We start from the raw sequence: 19,576 nt of genomic DNA, 5'->3' as shown, positions 1-19,576 counted from the left end.
TACCAACACTATCTAGCCTCTATGTCTAATAAAGTGGCTGGCTCTGTCCTCTAATCCCCAGATAAGTTTTATTGGGGTGCAAAATGTATCACCACTTTATCCCATGTTTAATCAACTGTAATTTACTTCTCTTTCTATTGATGATGAGCACTGAAGTTGTACTTTGGCTGTTGTGATGAATACTTTATTTGTAGGTATGGTACAAATGTTTTTGGGTATATGTGTGTTTGGGTGAGGCCAGAGAAGCATGTCAGATGTCCTGCTGTATTACACACCAGGTTATTCCCTTGATTCAGGGTCTCTGACTGAACCTGAAACTCCATTTTAGCTAGGTGCTTAACCAGCATGATCCAAGGACATTCTTGCATCCAACCCTCAATGCTGAGGACAATTTCAACAGCCATGCCATATTGCCTGCCTGAGTTAAGTTTCTGTTGTCCAGTATTGAGCCACTAACCAGAAACTTTTGACATGCCTGGACAAGTCCTGAGTTACTAGAAAATAACTTAACATTTCCTTATCTTTCTGCTACAGTGACCATTAGTAGCAATGTTTTGTGGTTAGGTTGCTTGATTGGTGAATGAAGGGACAAGAGACACAAAGAATTGACAGCAAGACAGTATTCTGATCAAGCTGCAAAATTTTATTTTCTCAGGTGGGTTTTATAGTAAGCAGACCAGGAAACTTTCTTTGGGAACAGATCAGGGGAGTGTTGAGTTGCCAAGCAACCCAATCAAGCAACCTAACCACAAAACATTGCTACTAATGGTCACTGTAGCAGAAAGATAAGGAAATGTTAAGTTATTTTCTAGTAACTCAGGACTTGTTCAGGCATGTCAAAAGTTTCTGGTTAGTGGCTCAATACTGGACAACAGAAACTTAACTCAGGCAGGCAATATGGCATGGCTCTTGAAATTGTCCTCGCCATCTCCTCCCTTCATCTTGTTTTATGAGGGAGTGTGCCCACCTGAAAGGTGGTGGACCTTAACCAGCTTGGGGAGACATTGATCTGACTCCTCCTAGAGCCACTGCAGGCTTGAGAAAAAGGATACCTTTTGGGGAGGAGAGGGCTTAGGCATTTTGGTGCCTCTAGATACCAACTTCTATGCAAGTCAGGTTTGTCTCTCAGGGAATCCGAACCACGGACTATTAAATTAGCCTTCCCGTGCAGTGCTTGGCCTTGCACCCTTGTGGTGTCCATACTGGCTGATGCCAATAAGCATAGGTTCAGACTTTATGCTGCTCCTAAAGGAGAAGAGGACTGAGAAATATCACAGGGACCACATCCTCGATCCAGCCTTTCGAGCCGATGGTAATGAACCTGTATAGCTTTTGATGCCAGGGAGTCTATTTGTTTTTTGATGAGTCAGAGTAGCCTGCCAATTATAAAGGGACCCAAAGTTACAAATAACAAAAGGCTGACTAATGGTCATGTGAGAGGCATTAAAAGGGAGAACACGGATAATTTCCACCAGTCATCTGCTGTGGCAGAGAATTGCTGCTTATGTAGCTCTAGGCTAAGTTTATGTAGCTTGTGTATCTGGGTTTCTACCATTCCAGACTCATCAATATAATAACAACATTCTTCCCTCAGAAAAAGGCATGTACCACCCTTTTCTGCTGTCAGTAGGTCCAAGGCCTGTCATTTTTGTAGGGCAACCTGTGCAAGAGAGGTTCACTGCCTCTGGAGGGAGGATAAGGATGTTGCAGAAGCCTCAATTGCTACTACTTGAAGTTGCTTGGATAGGTGAGCGGTTGTTATGAGGAAATGACCCAGAACTCCTCCTGCCAAGCCTGTAGAGACCAGAGAGGTGGCAAGGGAAATTCCAGCCACAAGGGACAAGAAGACAGCTCTTTTTTGCTTGGGGTGGGGGGAGTCCCATCCCAAGAACTCCGCAGGGGTCCTGAGCATAAGTTGTGGGACCATAGTGACAGGTAGGCAGAGCAAGTCCTGTGGGATAGGGATGGTCAAATTTTTTGATAGAGTGCCATTGTACCAAAAGAAAAATCCGGTGGGGGGGGGGGCAAAAGGATGATTGGGTAATACAGTCTGGTTGCAAAAGGGAAGGGAAACACGAGAAAAGCAAAAATCAAACTTGGAGTGGCCTGGGTCATGAAACAAGGGTACTTCAGGGATGGGGCAGAAGCCATGGGAATTATCAGTGTTGGTGCAATTAAGGACCTGAGGCAGGGGTACTGCTATCAGGGGAGGATTTCCCAAGGCTGCACATAGGAAGCATGATGAGAGATTCTCAATGCCAGTAACATTGGCAAATATAAGACCTTCTCGGAGAAGGGAAAGCCAAAAAAATGGAGAGGAGGGGGATCACAGTTGTGTCATTAAATTTTTTTCTTGTATAAGGATATTATGATGGACCGTAGATTGTACTTGTACATAAGAGTGCCAAATGTAAAGTCTGGAGCTAGGCCATGTGGCAATTCGGGCCGTATACATGGCTCTTTCTACTGGACTAGTCCATCGTGAGTCCCACGGGTCCCAAACCACTAGGGAATATCCTGTAGATGTCTTATAAAATTTAGGGCCATTCCATTCTCTCCCAATTACCTGTCCCTTAGCAGGAGGAATGGCATCATGAATTTTGCAGTAAGAATAGGGGCATCCTACGCTTTTCTCTTTCAAATAAGTTTTGCAATTGTGAACAGTCTGATTATACAAAAAACAGATAGCAGGAGCCACCTTGCCAGGGGAATTATGGAAATCAGTAAAGTTGAGTAAAATGGGATTCTGACATCCTTGCAAGGGGCAATCAGTGGTAGCCAATAGGTGACCAAAGGTCTGTATTTTAGCATAATTAGTATAATTTTCAGTCAAATAAAAACGCCATGCAAATGGGGATGTGTTGACCGGTCTCTGGTCTTGATAAGAAGGTACAGGCAGCAGCAAGATCCAGAATATCCAGGGGAATTCTCCCAGTTTTTTCTTCATCAGCATCTGTAAAGAAGGAGAAGGAAAGGGAAAACGACCTCAGGGGCTATCCTTTTCCCTGGGTGATTGGTTAGAGTTGATTTGTTTAACTAATCTCTCAGGGAGCCAACGAGGACCTCCCTCTGTTTGGTCATAGATGCATGCTGACCCTTGACCCCAAATCAGGACTGGGTTGGGCCCTTTCCACTGGGCAGTTAAGGGGTCTCGCCACATGACCAATGCTTGGTGGCTTTGAGTTTCTGGATGCCAAATGTGATTCGCTGCAGACTTTTCATTCTTGTCCAAGGTAAGAAAATTAAGGACAAAAAGAGCATGATGTAAAAGATTTTGGGGTTGCCTCACGTATCATACAGGCTTCCCTTCTTTAATTTATGAAGTATGGATTTTGATGAGTCTGATGAGCACGTTCAACGATGCCCTGGCCTGGGGGTTATAAGGAATGTCAGTGACATGCTTAATCTGATGTTGTTGGCAAAAAGATTGAAAATTTTTTCCAGTATAGCCTGGGCCATTATCAGTTTTTATAATTTTAGGCTTTCCTAGGACAGAAAAGCATTGTAAATTATGGGAAATAACATTTTTGGAGGCCTCTCCAGCCAGGAGAAAGGCAAATATAAAACCACTAAAGGTATCAACTGTAACATGTATGTATTTAAGTTTGCCAAATTCAATTAAATGAGTAACATCCATTTACCAAATTTCACTGGGAACCAAGCCCCAGCAGTTAACTCCCAGATGTTGAACCGGGAGGGAGACAGCACAGTCAGTGCAATTTTTAACAATTTCTCCTGCCTGTTCTCAGGTAAGCTTAAACAACAAACGAAGGGAATGAGGGTTTAAATGGTGAAGAGAGTGTGCTTGAGCAGCCTGAGAAAGGGATCCTGTAAGAACATGAAAAACTAATTGTGTGGCGGCATCAGCCAAGGCATTTCCTTCAGATAGAGGACCAGGCAATTTTAAATGGGCCCGTAGATGGCCAATAAAAAAGGAGCACTGTGTAGCCATAATCAAGGGGTTCAGCTGAAGAAAGATTGGAGCTGCATTGGTAGAGGGTTTAATAAAGGGAACAGTTTCCAATAAGGGAACAGAATGGGCAACATAAGCACTATCAGTATACAAATTAAAGGGTTGAGAATGAAATAATTGGAAAAACTTGAATGACTGCATAAAGTTCAACAAGCTGTGCTGAGGAATATGGGGAGAGGCAGGAGGTAGCCTTTCCATCCATAACATAGGCAGCAACTCCATTGGCTGAGCCATCTGTAAATACCAGGGGAGCCTCCCTTATAGGTTGTGAGGCAGTTAATTTAGGGAAAACAAAGGAATGAATTCTGGAAAACTGTAACAAGGGATCACTAGGATAATGGTTATCGATAGTACCAAGGAAGGAGGAGCAGGCAATGGGCCATTCATCATTTGTTTGAAGCAGCCGATCTAATTGTTCTTGCCTATAGGGGACAACTATGGAGTCAGGATCTTTTCCAAAGTATTGGCGACTTGTTTCTCTGCCCTTAATAATTAGCTTGGCCATTAAAGATGGATAAATGGCCAGCACCTTTGAGGGAGAGGTGGGTAGGTGGACCCAGAGTAAGGGATTCCCTCTTTTTTCTTCTCTGATAGTTATTTGTTGCCAGAGGACTAGACGTAGGGGGTTGAGGAATATTAATGCTGACAGAATGACAGAGAGTGGATGGGAGTACTCTTTCAGGGCTTTTTCTCCCTCCTTAATTAATTTTTGAACATTAGGAGAATGATTATAAGTTTTTAAGACATCATTAATTAAATTCTAGTAGGAAAAGGTTTGGACGGGCATCTTTTCAGGACCAAAGGTCTGGTAAAAACCATTTAAACAATCACCAACCCATCTCCAGCGTTTTTCATCTATGGTTCCTTCTTGGGGAAGCCAAGGACAGACATCTCCAATATAGTCAAGAAATTTTTTTAAGTCTTTCTTTTGAACCGTAATTTCTCGTGTCTTGAGAGACTGTTTCAGTCCCAAAATAAACAAATCCTGTTTATTAAATGCATGTCACATGGTAAACTTACCTTGCGTCATCACATTAAAACTCCTCCGGATCTGACTCACGGCCCAAGGGTTTCCGTGGCAATCACTGACCAGACCTTCAATCGTGGAGCCGTCTTCCATGGTGGTCCAAATCTTAGGCAGGCCTGCCTTGGTGTGTGATGACGTTCACCACTCCTCTGTGTCCTAGAGCCTCACATTGGGCGCCAGTTGTCCCAGCCAGCGGGATCTTCAGCAGAGACTCTAGAAGGGGGCATGGCAAATGAAGGTACAAGAGACACACAGAATTGACAGCAAGACGGTATTCTGATCAAGCTGCAAAATTTTATTTTTCTCAGGTGGGTTTTATAGTAAGCAGACCAGGAAACTTTCTTTGGGAACAGATCAGGGGAGTGTTGAGTTGCCAAGCAACCCAATCAAGCAACCTAACCACAAAACATTGCTACTAATGGTCACTGTAGCAGAAAGATAAGGAAATGTTAAGTTATTTTCTAGTAACTCAGGACTTGTTCAGGCATGTCAAAAGTTTCTGGTTAGTGGCTCAATACTGGACAACAGAAACTTAACTCAGGCAGGCAATACGGCATGGTTGTTGAAATTGTCCTCAGCATTGAGGGTTGGATGCAAGCATGTCCTTGGATCATGCTGGTTAGGCACCTAGCTAAAATGGAGTTTCAGGTTCAGTCAGAGACCCTGAATCAAGGGAATAACCTGGTGTGTAATACAGCAGGACATCTGACATGCTTCTCTGGCCTCACCCAAACACACATATACCCAAAAACATTTGTACCATACCTACAAATAAAGTATTCATCACAACAGCCAAAGTACAACTTCAGTGCTCATCATCAATAGAAAGAGAAATAAATTACAGTTGATTAAACATGGGACAAAGTGGTGATACATTTTGCACCCCAATAAAACTTATCTGGGGATTAGAGGACAGAGCCAGCCACTTTATTAGACATAGAGGCTAGATAGTGTTGGTACACACCCTTAATCCTATCATTTGGGAAACAGATCCCTGTGAGTTCAAGGCCACATTGAGAACAGAGCTGGGTGAGATGGCACACACCTTTAATCCCAACACTTGAGAATGCATGCCTTTGCTTGGGAAGTACACATACCTTTAATCCCAGGAATAAGATAGTAGGGCAAAAAAGTTCTATAAGGCATGAGGAAAGAGGATCTCGATGTCTTGAGAGTGAATATTTCATAGAGGTTAGAATTTGTAGTTGGCTTGCTCTGCTTCTTTGAGCTTTCAGTTTTCACCCCAATGTCTGCCTCTGGTTTTTTTGTTAATAAGACTTTTTAAGATGTGTGTTACATAAAGGGATCAGTATCATATAAACCACCATATGAACAACTAGAGATTGATCCAGCTGAAGAATTCTGGAAGACAACATAGAATCCAAACAAGAGAGTGGAGCTGTCTATTCACCCATCCCCACCCATTCTTTCTTACAGTCTCTATCTGAAGGCATGAAACTACTTCAATGAATAAATAATTTTTCCTAATTTTATGTTTCCCTTGCTGTTCTATTCACAATATTTGCAATGGCTCTAGAAATAGTGTTGAAGAGGTGTCAGAAAAGATAGTAAGAGTCAGAATACTAGGAAATGTGCTGTGAAGCAGTCTCTCCTAGAAAAAGTTACACAGACAAGACTAGAGCAATGTATATATTGATATGGATGTGGGAAAATTTGAAGGAATAATGATGGCTATATGTGGTTGTTAAATTGACCACATGTGGAATTAACTAAAATTCAAGAGATATGTGTGGGAACCACTCTGAATCTAGGGGAACAAAACTAAATGAATACTCAGGCACACACACAGAGACAGACTGGGGGTGGGAGAGGGAGAGAGAGAGAGAGACAGAGAGAGAGAGAGAGAGAGAGAGAGAGAGAGAGAGAGAGAGAGAGAGAGAGAGAGACAAAGAGAGAGCAAGCAGATATGTTCAGTCTACAAGGCTGGATGTCTCAGCTGGTCTTCAGTGTACTTTGAAATCCCCACCCCCAAAAAAGGCTCTTATACCAGTGATGGGATGAATTTACCAATGAAAGCAAAAGCAAGATAACAAATAGAAAAGATGAGTTTCCTTCCTCCATGTCCTTTGTAGAGGCTTCCACCATAGATGCAACTAAGATGTAAGGTATATTCTCACGCCTCAAAATATGTGATTTAGGTGGAGCTTTCCTACTTCAAATGATATTCAATCAAGAAATTTCCCTCACGAGACAAACATCTCAGCTTCTTGAGTTTTAGTTAAATCTACATGATGATTTTTGTTGTTGTTATTTGTTTGTTTAGTATTTTTGTTTTTTGATTTTGAGACAGGGTTTCTCTGTGTAGCATGGAGCCTGTGTTGGAACTCACTCTGTAGAGCAGGCTGGCCTGGACCTCACAGACATCAGCCTGCCTCTGCCTCCAGAGTGCTGGGATTAAAGGCATGAGCCACCACCACCCGGCTTCCCTGTGTATTTAAAAAAAAAAAAGAAAAAAGAAAAAAGAAAAGAACAGAGAGTTGAGTGGGTAGACAGAGGGGATGAATCTCAAAGAAGTTGCAGTTGAAGTGAATATGATAAAAATAAGTGGAACATAATTATCAAAGAACTGATAGGGATCTTTTAATGTTGATATTTCCTAAAAATCACAGATTGATATCATTATCTGTTACATTGTAAAAAGAAAATCAAAAATATAAGCATACCACAAAATACCTAGAAACAGTAAAATATTGTAGCAAAATTACTCATTTTTTTTAGACAAGTTTTCACTGTCTAGGCTAGGCAGGCCTTGAACCAGAACTCCTCCCAATTCAGAAGGCCGTTCCCTAGGATTCTTGGATTAAAGGTGTGAGCGACCACACCCAGCTAAGCAGTGACTTTGGAAATCTTGTGGAGATTTGCTTGTGGAGACTGGCCTCAGAATTAATTCAATCTTCCAATGGAAAGCGACTTGGGAAGAAGTGGGCGTGGTCTGTAGAGACTATAAAAGGACACTCCTAAGCAGCTCTTTGGCAGCCTGGCTCCATCTCTCCACCCTGGGGTGGCATCCTTCCAGGGACAGGAGTTGGAATTCCAGTATGGCCGAAGAAAAGAAGCTGAAACTCAGCAATACTGTGTTGCCCCCTGAGTCCATGAAGGTGGTAGCAGAGTCCATGGGCATTGCTCAGATTCAGGAGGAGACTTGCCAACTCCTGACAGATGAGGTCAGCTACCGCATCAAGGAGATTGCCCAGGATGCTTTGAAGTTCATGCACATGGGAAAGCAGAGGAAACTCACTACCAGTGACATTGACTATGCATTGAAGCTAAAGAACGTGGAGCCACTGTATGGCTTCCATGCTCAGGAATTCATCCCTTTCCGGTCAGCCTCTGGTGGGGGCCGGGAGCTTTACTTCTGTGAGGAGAAGGAAGTGGACCTGAGCGATATCATCAACACCCCTCTGCCTCAGGTGCCTCTGGATGTCTGCCTCAAAGCACATTGGCTGAGCATTGAAGGCTGCCAGCCAGCTATACCAGAGAATCCACCCCCAGTACACAAAGAGCAGCAGAAGGATGAGGCCACGGGACCCCTGAAGTCAGCAAAGCCAGGCCAAGAAGAAGATGGACCCCTGAAAGGCAAAGGTCAAGGGGCAGCTGCAGCTGATGGCAAAGGAGAAGAGAAGAAAGCACCTCTTTTCCTGGAGGGAGCCCCTTTGCGCCTGAAGCCCCGCTGCATCCATAAGCTGTCAGCGGAACAGCAGCTGTATTACAAAGCGATCACAGAAGCCTGTGTAGGATCCTGTGAGGCCAAGAGAGCTGAAGCTCTGCAAAGCATTGCCACCGACCCGGGGCTCTATGACGTGCTACCATGGTTCAGTATCTTCATCTCTGAGGGGGTCCGTGTAAACGTGGTTCAGAATAACCTGGCCTTGCTCATCTATCTGATGCGCATGGTGAAGGCCCTGATGGACAATCCCACGCTCTATCTAGAGAAATATGTGCACGAGCTGATTCCTGCAGTCATGACCTGCATTGTGTGCAGACAGCTGTGCCTGCGGCCGGATGTGGACAATCACTGGGCCCTCCGGGATTTTGCTGCCCGTCTAGTGGCCCAGATCTGTAAACATTTCAGCACAACCACCAACAACATCCAGTCCCGGATCACCAAGACCTTTACTAAGTGCTGGGTAGATGAGAAGACTCCGTGGACAACTCGATATGGCTCCATTGCAGGCCTGGCAGAGCTGGGACACAATGTGATTAAGACGCTGATTCTGCCAAGGCTGCAGCAGGAAGGGGAACGGATCCGCTGTGTCCTGGATGGGCCTGTGCTGAGCAACATTGACCGTATAGCAGCAGACCGTGTGCAGAGCCTTCTCCTGAAACACTGTGCCCCGGTACTGGCGAAGCTGCGCCCTCCACCTGACGATCAGGATGCCTACCGGGGAGAATTTGGGTCCCTTGGGCCTCTTCTCTGCTCCCATGTCGTGAAGGCCAGGGCCCAGGCTGCTCTACAAACTCAGCAGGTCAACAGGACCACACTCACCATCACACAGCCTCGGCCCACACTGACCCTCTCGCAGGCCCCTCAGCCAGGCCCTCGGGCCCCTGGCTTAGTGAAGGTTCCTGGTTCCACTGCCTTGCCTGTCCAGACACTGGTGTCTGCTAGAGCTGCTGCCCCTCCTCAGCCTTCTCCTCCTCCAACCAAGTTTATCGTAAAGTCCTCATCTTCCAGTGCCTCATCAACCCAGCGGGGCTTGTCCCTGGGCACCTCAGCTCCTGGCTCAGGCTCTACCACGACCTCTCCTGTCACCACCACGGTTCCCAGGGTGCAGCCCATCATCAAGCTGGTCTCTAAGGCCAACACCGGACAGCCAAGCACAGCCCCTGCTGGCCCTGGCCATGTTCAGAAATACATTGTGGTCTCCCTTCCCCCAACAGGGGAAGGCAAAGGAGGCCCTCCTTCTCATCCTTCTCCAGTCCCTCCCCCATCATCTTCGCCATCCCCACTTGGGGGCAGTGCCCTCTGTGGGGCAGAAGCAGGAAGCTGAGGACAGCCCAACTCCAGCTCCAGGTACTCCTAAGGCTAATGGCTCCCAGCGAATTGAACCTGGCTCCCCTCAGCCTGCTCTGTGGTAGCATCACATCTGCTGACCTCCTCTTGTGCAGATTCCTCCACGCACATAGAAAGCAGGAGGTAGGAGGTTGTTTCCCGGGTGACTTTCTTTTAGAGACTGTACAGTTAAGTTTCAGAATAAAAAAGTTGGATTTGTAAAAAAAAAAAAAAAAAAAAAAAAAAAAAAAGAAAAAAGGACACTCCGAGAGCCAGCCAAGTTCATTCTTCACCAGACAAGACAGAGCATGTTTCTAACCATTCTGGCTCCAGAGACTGCTAGTTCTATGCAAACATGGAGGATTGGACCCCGGAGTTGAACTAATATTGTTCTGTCCTGACTCAGTATTGCTGAGGCCAGAGACAAGTCTGTGGAGAAATGGAGTCAGACATCTCACAAGCCTTCCAGGAAGAACTCACCTGCTTCATCTGCCTGAACTGCCTTACAGACATAGTCACCATAAGCTGTGGCCACAGCTTCTGTCAAGCCTGCCTCCACCTTTCTTGGGAAGACATCCAGCTTCCTGTCCATTGCCCTACGTGTAGGGAACCATCGGAGCAGAAGGACTTCAGAACCAACACTGTTCTGAAGAAGCTGGTGTCCATTGCCAGACAAGCCAGGCTCATGAAGTACCTGAGCTCTGAGGAACATAAATGTGTGACCCACAAGGAGACAAAGAAGATCTTCTGTGTTGAGAACAGGATCTATCTCTGTCAGCTCTGCTCTGACTCCCATGAGCACAGAAGTCACCAACACGGTCCCATCGAAGTGGCTGCTGAGGGGCAAATGGAAAGACTTTTACAGCAAATGGCGTCTTTGAAGGAGAAGATCCAAGAAAATAAAGGGAATATAGAGGCAGAGAACAGAATGACAACTCTGTGGACGGACTACCTGACACTGCGGGAGCAAATGATCAGAGCAGAGTATAGGAGACTGTGTCCGGTGCGGGGTCAAGAGGAAGAGCAACATATTGAGTGTATGCAAAATGAAGGCCAACGTGTTTTAAAGAAGCTCAGGAGAAGGGAAGCCATGATGGTTCAAAAGAGCCAACAGCTAAGAGGAATGTATGAGGAGCTGATGGCAATGTCCCAGCAGCCAAATGAGCTACTGCTCCAGGGTTTGGATGACATGTTCAGGAGGAGTGAGTCAATGCAGCAGCAGCTGAGCATGCCCCAGACTCTGGATCTAGAGCTCAGCTCTCTACCCATCAGTGGACTGACTGAAAGGTACAGCCACTTCCAAGTGAACATTGTCTTCGAATTTACAAGCATATGCCATGACAACGTGAAGCTCTTTAACGTCATGAGGAGATGCAGCTTCAGACCTCACGGTGAGAATACACCTTTGGATTCTGCTGGAACCTATTTGGCTTCCTGGAAAGCAGAGTGCTTCATCTCAGGAAAATATTACTGGGAGCTGGATTTGAACAGTTCCTAGGACTGGGCTGTGGGGGTCTGTAAGGATTCCTGGTTAAGCAACAGAAACCAGCTCATTGAATCTGAGGGTGCACTTCTTCTTGTGTGTGTCAAGGAGGGTGATCATTACAGTCTCCTCACCACATGCCCAGTATTCCAGCACTATATAGAGAGACCACTGGGCCAGATTGGTGTGTTCCTCGATTGTGGGGAGGGATGTTTAAGTTTCCTGAATGTTGCATAGAGTTCTCTCATATACAAGTATCCTTCTGGCACCTTCAATCCCTCTGTCAGACCATTCTTCTCCACTGGCCCCATGTGATCCTCGGAAGATGTAATCCCGGTATATCAGTGTTTTTAAGTATTTCTTAATGTAATGTTACCTCATTTATTGTTATTAAATATTAAAATATTATTAAATGAAAAATAAAGAGCATCTTCAATTTTCTGTCCTCAGCCCTGGAGTGAAGAACCTGAACTCTAGATCAGTAGTTCTCTGTCTGTTCCCTTTTGTTCCAGTGTTCTTTGGGCAGTGTTTTATTTGTGCTATGATAAAGAAAACTTGCCTGGGGATCCATCAAAGGAAAAAAGTCAGCCACTTTTTTAAACATAGAAGTCAGGCAGTGGTAGCACATGCCTTTAATCTTAGCAATTCAGGAGAGATCATCCATATCTCTGTGAGTTCAAGGCCACACTGGGCACTGAGCCTGGTGTGGTGGCAGGTATCCTTTAATCCCAGCACTAGTGAACCATAGAGGTCTGCAGGTCTATACAGACAGACAGGAAGTGATGTAGCTGGGCAGAGAGAGGAAGAAAAATGTCAGGGCACAGAAATGGTATTTGAGGCATGAGGAGACAGGAACTAAAGAGCAATTCAACTGAGACCCTCAGCAGTGAGGACTCAGAGGCTTTCGGTCTGAATTTCATGGAAACAGGATTGGCTCAGGAGTTGCCTATGGCTTGTTCTGTTTTTCAGATCTTTCAGCTTTCACCTCAATATCTGGTTCTTGGGTTTTTTTTTTTCTTCTGTTAATAAGACCATTTAATATTTGTGTTACATGTTCTGGAGAACACCAGGAAAATCATGGACTATTGACATAAAAAATATATGGACTACTTGAGTGTTATAGTACACTGCTGTCATCCTAGTACTCCAGAGACTGGGAAAAAAAGTGAGAAATTCAAGGGCAGCATGGGTTATACCTTTCTCATAAGAATGAAGCTCATTAAAACTCTGATGTTCAGCAGAAGCAGTACAAATTGGCACAATCACTTTAGTAAACTAGCATGATCTAATAAATCGAAACATGTCCACACAAGATGACTCAGTAGTGCCATTTGTAGGTATCTGCATGCTAGAAATATGTACTTTTATTCACCAAGAGACATGTATTAGCTTAGTCGGAGGAAAAATTGTTCATAGCAGTACCTGGGGAGATGGCTCAGTGAGTAAGAGCATTTGCTGATCAAACACAAAGATCTGAGTTCAAATCCTCAGCACCCATATAAAAGCCAGGCAATTCCTCTCATGCCTTTTACCCCAGCTTTGAGGGTTGGATACAAGCATGTCCTTGGATCATGCTGGTTAGGCACCTAGCTAAAATGGAGTTTCAGGTTCCATGAGAGTCTCTTTATTAAGGGAAAAACCTGGTGTGTAATAGAGCAGGACATCTGACATCCTTCTCTGGCCTCACCCAAACACACATTTACCCATGAACATTTGTACCATACATACACCTAAAGTGTTCATCACAATAGCCAAAGTACAACTTCAGTGCTCATCATTAATAGAATGGGAAATAAATTACAGTTGACTAAACATGGGACACTGTGGTGATATATTTGGCACTCCAATGAAACTTATCTGGGTATTAGAGGACCTAGCCAGTCAGTAGATTAGACATCAGGCTAGATAGTGATGGCACAAACCCTTAATCCTATCATTCTGAAAACAGAGATATCTGTAAGTTCAAGGCCAAATTGAGAACAGAGCCAGGCAAGATGGCACACACCTTTAATCCCAACACTTGAGATTGCATGCCTTTGCTTGGGAAGCACACACACCTTTAATCCCAGGAAGTAAGATGGCAGGGCAGAAAAAGTTATGTAAGGCATCAGGAAACAGGAACTCACTATCTTGAGACTGAAGATTTCAAAGAGGATAGAATTTGTAGTTGGCTTGCTCTGCTTCTCTGAGCTTTCAGTTTTCACCCCAATGTCCAGCTCTGGGTTTTTTGTTAATAAGACTTTTTAAGGTTTATGTTACATAAAGGGATCAGTATCATATCAACCACCATATGAACAACTAGAGATTGATCCAGCTGAAGAATTCTGGAAGACAACATAGAATCCAAACAAGAGAGTGGAGCTGTCTATTCACCCATCCCCACCCATTCTTTCTGACAGTCTCTATCTGAAGGCATAAAACTACTTCAATGAATAAATCATTTATCCTAATTTTATGATTCTTTTGCTGTACTGTTCACAATATTTGCTATGGCTCTAGAAATAATGTGGAAGAGGTGTCAGAAGATAGTAAGAGTCAGAATACTAGGAAGTCTGCTGTGAAGCAGTCTCTGCAAGAAATGGTTACATAGACAAGACTAGAACAATCAATATGTTGATATGGATGTGGGAAAGTTTGAGGAATAGTGATGGCTGTTCCTGGTTGTCAAATTGACCACATGTGGAATTAAGTAAAACTCAAGAGATATGTGTGGGTACTACCCTGAACCTAGAGGAAAAAAAGTAAATGATTACTCAGGCACACACATACAGAGAGTTGGTGGAGAGAGAGAGAGAGAGAGAGAGAGAGAGAGAGAGAGAGAGAGAGAGAGAGAGAGAGAGAGCGAGCATTTGTTCAGTCTGCAAGGCTGGATGTCTATGTCTAGGCTGTCTAGGCTGGTCTTCAGGGTACTTTGGAATCCACACCCCGAAAAACGGCTCTTATAGCAGTTAAGGGATGAACTTGCTAGTGAGAGCAAAGGTAAGATAACAAATAGAAAAGATGAAAGAGTTTCCTTCTTCCATGTCCTTTATAGAGGCTTTCACCAGAAGATGCAGCTAAGATTTCAGGTGTATTCACACACCTCAAAATGTGTGAGTTTATGTGGAACTTTCTTACTTCAAATGATATTCAATCAAGAAAATTCCCTCATGAGAGAAACATCTCAGCCTCTTGGGTTTAGTTAATTCTACATGGTGTTTTTTAGTTTTTGGTTTTTGTTTTTGAGACAGGGTTTCTCTGTGTAGCTTTGGAGCCTGTCTTGGAACTCACTCTGTAGAGCAGGTTGGCCAAGGCCTCACAGACATCAGCCTGCCTCTGCCTCCAGAGTCTGGGACCACCTGGCACCCCAAACATGTATTTTTAAAAAAAGAAAAAAAGAAAAGAACAGAAAGTTGAGTGGGTAGAGAAAGGGGGTGAATCTCAAAGAAATTGCAGTTGAAGCGAATATGATAAAAATACTTTGAACAAAATTATCAAAGAACTGATAATCTTTTAATGTCAATATTTGCTAAAATCACAGATTGATATCATTATCTGTTACATTGTAAAAAGAAAAGCAAAATTATAAGCTCACCACAAAATATTTAGAAGCACTAAAATATTGTAACAAAATTACTCATTTTTTTTTAGACAAGTTCTCACTGTATAGGCTAGGCAAGCCTCTCTAAAACACATTGGCTTTCATTTTTCATACACTCAATATGCTGCTGTTCCTTTTGACCCCAGACCAGATACAGTGTCCTATAATCTGCCCTGACCATTTGCTTTTGCAGTGTCCAGTAGTCCATCCACAGAGTTGTCATTCTGTTCTCTGCCTCTATATTCCCTTTATTTTCTTGGATCTTCTCCCTCAAAGACGCCATTTGCTGTAAAAGTCTTTCCATTTGCCCCTCAGCAGCCACTTCAATGGGACTGTGTTGGTGACCTCTGTGCTCATGGGAATCAGAGCAGAGCTGACAGAGATAGATCCTGTTCTCAACACAGAAGATCCTCTTTGTCTCCTTGTGGGTCACACATTTATGCTCCTCAGAGCTTAGGTACTTCATGAGGCTGGCTTATCTGGCAATGGACACCAGCTTCTTCAGAACAGTGTTGGTTCTGAAGTCCTTCTGCTCGGATGGTTCCCTACATGTAGGGCAATGGACAGGAAGCTGGATGTCTTCCCAAGAAAGGTGGAGGCAGGCTTGACAGAGGCTGTGGCCACAACTTATGGTGACTGTGTCTGTAAGGCAGTTCAGGCAGATGAAGCAGGTGAGTTCTTCCTGGAAGGCTTGTGAGATGTCTGACTCCATTTCTCCACAGACTTGTCTCTGGCCTCAGCAATATTGAGTCAAGACAGAATAATATCAGTTCAACTCTGGGGTCCAATCCTGAAAGTGTGGATAGATCTAACAGTGTCTGGAGCCAGAATGTTTAGAAACACACTCTGTATGGTCTGGTGAAGAGTGAACTTGGCTGGCACTTGGAGTGTGCTTTTTTTTTTTTTTTATTCTGAAACTCAATTGTACAGTATCAAAAGAGAAAGTCACTGGTGAAACAACCTCCTACCTCCCGCTTTCTATGTGTGTGGAGGAATCTGCACAAGAGGAGGTCAGCAGATGTGATGCTACCACAGAGCAGGCTGAGGGGAGCCAGGTTCAATTCGCTGGGAGCCATTAGCCTTAGGAGTACCTGGAGCTGGAGTTGGACTGTCCCCAGCTTCCTGCTTCTGCCCCACAGAGGGCACTGCCCCCAAGTGGGGATGGCGAAGATGATGGGTGAGAACTGGAGAAGGATGAGAAGGAGGGCCTCCTTTGCCTTCCCCTGTTGGGAAAGGGAGACCACAATGTATTTCTGAACACAGCCAGAGCCAGCAGGGGCTGTGCTTGGGGATCCGGTGGTGGCCTTAAGGACCACTCTGATGATGGGCTGCACCCTGGGAACCGTGATGGTGACAGGAGAGGTAGTGGTAGAGCCTGAGCCAGGAGCTGAGGTGCCCAGGGACAAGCCCCGCTGGGTCGATGAGGCACAGGAAGATGAGGACATTACGATAAACTTGGTTGGAGGAGGAGAAGGCTGAGGAGGGGCAGCAGCTCTAGCAGACACCAGTGTCTGGACAGGCAAGGCAGTGGAACCAGGAACCTTCACTAAGCCAGGGGTCCAAGGGCTTGGCTGAGGGGCCTGTGAGAGGGTCAGTGTGAGCCGAGGCTGTGTGATGGTGAGTGTGGTCCTGTTGACCTGCTGAGTTTGTAGAGCAGCCTGGGCCCTGGCCTTCATGACATGGGAGCAGAGAAGGGGCCCAAGGGACCCAAATTCTCCCCGGTAGGTGTAGTGGGTAGCCATTCCAGCTTTGATCTGGAAGTTCCAATCCCCATTGAGACTTCGGCAACTGTCACGTCTACAAGGCGGGGCCAAGGGAGGCGCCTGGAGACTGGAGACCTGGATGGATGAGGCTCTTTCTGTTCTGGGATGCTGGACGGTGGAGGTGGGCGAAGCAGAGCTCCAGAGAACACCGTTGGACTGTGATACACCTTCCCCACACCCCGCGACCTACCTATCCCTTAATTTGTATGTTACGCCATTAAATAAATCTCCTTTTAACTACGTGGAGTGACCTTAATAATTTCACCAACACCTGGCACCCAACGTGGGGCACAATTCTACGACCCTGGGATTAAGAGTCCCATGCTCTACCGACTGACATGAAACAAAATTGCTCCTGCCTGCACCAATTTGATCCCAAGAGAATGTTGGACTTCTAAGACATTTCCTTTGGAAGTTTGTCTTCTTGGCACAAAATGGCCTACTGGGCAAAGAACTGCCCTTGCCTTGACGGCTGACAGTACAAATGCAATGCTGTCCTTTCTAGACAAGCGGGACACAAGGAAAGCAACCACTGTACTCTGCCAAGACAGGGTAAGATGGTCTTTTAGAATTCCTGCTTCTGAAAATGGTCTGTCAGATACTTTAGGCCTGTAGCCAATTTGAATGCACCAACAATGCTGAGAAACATTAAGTGACTGTCCAGGCTGCCAGCTGTCTCGGTCTACTCTTGCAAGATTTTCGAAAGTTGCTTGCATCCATCTACCATTTCTCAGGTACCATTATATTCCTTCTCAGGTCTTTGATGGCATTGAAGACTAGCAGTTATAGTTACAACTTAGTAGATAGAACATATTAAGTATTAGATTCAGGTTCTTTAGGATAGGACACCTTTTGGAATGATCTTTGTAACATGCCATTTACCTATGCTCTATACTTCTCTGGATTTTAGTATGTGTTTCTTGCTTGATATTGTTTGCATTGGTTGTAGTTCCATCTTATCTGGGTCATTATTCCTCATTATTCCTGGACAATATTTGATAACCATTCCTTTGTATATAGTCTGGTATTAGGTTAGAACTTTCTTATTTAGACAAAAAGGGGGAGATGTAGTGGGTAGCCATTCCAGCTTTGATCTGGAAGTTCCAACCCCCACTGAGACTTTGGCAACTGTCACGCCTACAAGGCGGGCCAAGGGAGGCGCCTGGAGACCCATGATCTGGATGGGCCAGCGCTCTCTCTCTGTTCTGGAACCCTGGACTGTGGAGGTGGGCCAAGCAGAGCTCCAGAGAACACGGCTGGACTGCGATTCACCTTTCCCAGACCCCGCAACCTACCTATCCCTTAATTTGTAAGTTACGCCATTAAATAATTCTCCTTTTAACTAGGTGGAGTGGCCTTAATAATTTCACCAACAGGTAGGCATCCTGATCGTCAGGTGGAGGGCGCAGCTTCGCCAGTACCGGGGCACAGTGTTTCAGGAGAAGGCTCTGCACATGGTCTGCTGCTATACGGTCAATGTTGCTCAGCACAGGCCCATCCAGGACACAGCGGATCCGTTCCCCTTCCTGCTGCAGCCTTGGCAGAATCAGCGTCTTAATCACATTGTGTCCCAGCTCTGCCAGGCCTGCAATGGAGCCATATCGAGTTGTCCACGGAGTCTTCTCATCTACCCAGCACTTAGTAAAGGTCTTGGTGATCCGGGACTGGATGTTGTTGGTGGTTGTGCTGAAATGCTTACAGATCTGAGCCACTAGACGGGCAGCAAAATCCCGGAGGGCCCAGTGATTGTCCACATCCGGCCGCAGGCACAGCTGTCTGCACACAATGCAGGTCATGACTGCTGGAATCAGCTCATGGACGTATTTCTCTAGATAGAGCGTGGGATTGTCCATCAGGGCCTTCACCATGCGCATCAGATAGATGAGCAAGGCCAGGTTATTCTGAACCACGTTTACACGGACCCCCTCAGAGATGAAGATACTGAACCATGGTAGCATGTCATAGAGCCCCGGGGTCAGTGGCAATGCTTTGCAGAGCTTCAGCTCTCTTGGCCTCACAGGATCCTACACAGGCTTCTGTGATTGCTTTGTAATACAGCTGCTGTTCCGCTGACAGCTTATGGATGCTGCGGGGCTTCAGGCGCAAAGGGGCTCCCTCCAGGAAAAGAGGTGCTTTCTTCTCTTCTCCTTTGCCATCAGCTGCAGCTGCCCCTTGACCTTTGCCTTTCAGGGGTCCATCTTCTTCTTGGCCTGGCTTTGCTGACTTCAGGGGTCCCGTGGCCTCATCCTTCTGCTGCTCTTTGTGTACTGGGGGTGGATTCTCTGGTATAGCTGGCTGGCAGCCTTCAATGCTCAGCCAATGTGCTTTGAGGCAGACATCCAGAGGCACCTGAGGCAGAGGGGTGTTGATGATATCGCTCAGGTCCACTTCCTTCTCCTCATAGAAGTAAAGCTCCCGGCCCCCACCAGAGGCTGACCGGAAAGGGATGAATTCCTGAGCATGGAAGCCATACAGTGGCTCCACGTTCTTTAGCTTCAATGCTTAGTCAATGTCACTGGTAGTGAGTTTCTTCTGCTTTCCCATGTGCATGAACTTCAAAGTATCCTGGGCAATCTCCTTGATGCAGTAGCTGACCTCATCTGTCAGGAGTTGGCAAGTCTCCTCCTGAATCTGAGCAATGCCCATGGACTCTGCTACCACCTTCATGGACTCAGAGGGCAACACAGTATTGCTGAGTTTCAGCTTCTTTTCTTCGGCCATACTGGAATTCCAACT

The 19,576-nt window shown here is 45.5% G+C and overlaps 1 protein-coding gene and 2 pseudogenes across 2 annotated transcripts; 2 read left to right on the top strand and 1 right to left on the bottom strand.

The window, feature by feature from the left end:
* The first annotated feature begins 8,059 nt into the window (after positions 1-8,059).
* LOC131908567 (transcription initiation factor TFIID subunit 6-like) lies at positions 8,060-10,012 on the top strand. Of its 2 annotated transcripts, XM_059259607.1 has the most exons (2): positions 8,060-8,185; positions 8,216-10,012. In XM_059259607.1, the coding sequence occupies exons 1-2, from the start codon at positions 8,060-8,062 to the stop codon at positions 10,010-10,012; spliced, it is 1,923 nt and encodes a 640-aa protein (XP_059115590.1). The 2 variants fall into 2 exon arrangements, with proteins under 2 accessions (XP_059115590.1, XP_059115589.1); XM_059259606.1 differs by having other exon boundaries at positions 8,060-10,012.
* A 441-nt stretch (positions 10,013-10,453) lies between these two features.
* Positions 10,454-11,812, top strand: LOC131907877 (tripartite motif-containing protein 43-like; annotated as a pseudogene).
* A 4,291-nt stretch (positions 11,813-16,103) lies between these two features.
* LOC131907875 (transcription initiation factor TFIID subunit 6-like) lies at positions 16,104-19,576 on the bottom strand (annotated as a pseudogene).

This window comes from Peromyscus eremicus, chromosome 4 (assembly GCF_949786415.1).
Source record: "Peromyscus eremicus chromosome 4, PerEre_H2_v1, whole genome shotgun sequence".
In the NCBI taxonomy this organism is placed as follows: Eukaryota; Metazoa; Chordata; class Mammalia; order Rodentia; family Cricetidae; genus Peromyscus; species Peromyscus eremicus.
Note: the sequence above shows the minus strand (reverse complement) of the source record. Positions and strands in the feature narration are given on the sequence as shown.

Bases quoted from the DNA above. Each gene is read 5' to 3' on its own strand.
- LOC131908567 (XM_059259606.1), top strand. From the start codon at position 8,060: ATGGCCGAAGAAAAGAAGCTGAAACTCAGCAATACTGTGTTGCCCCCT.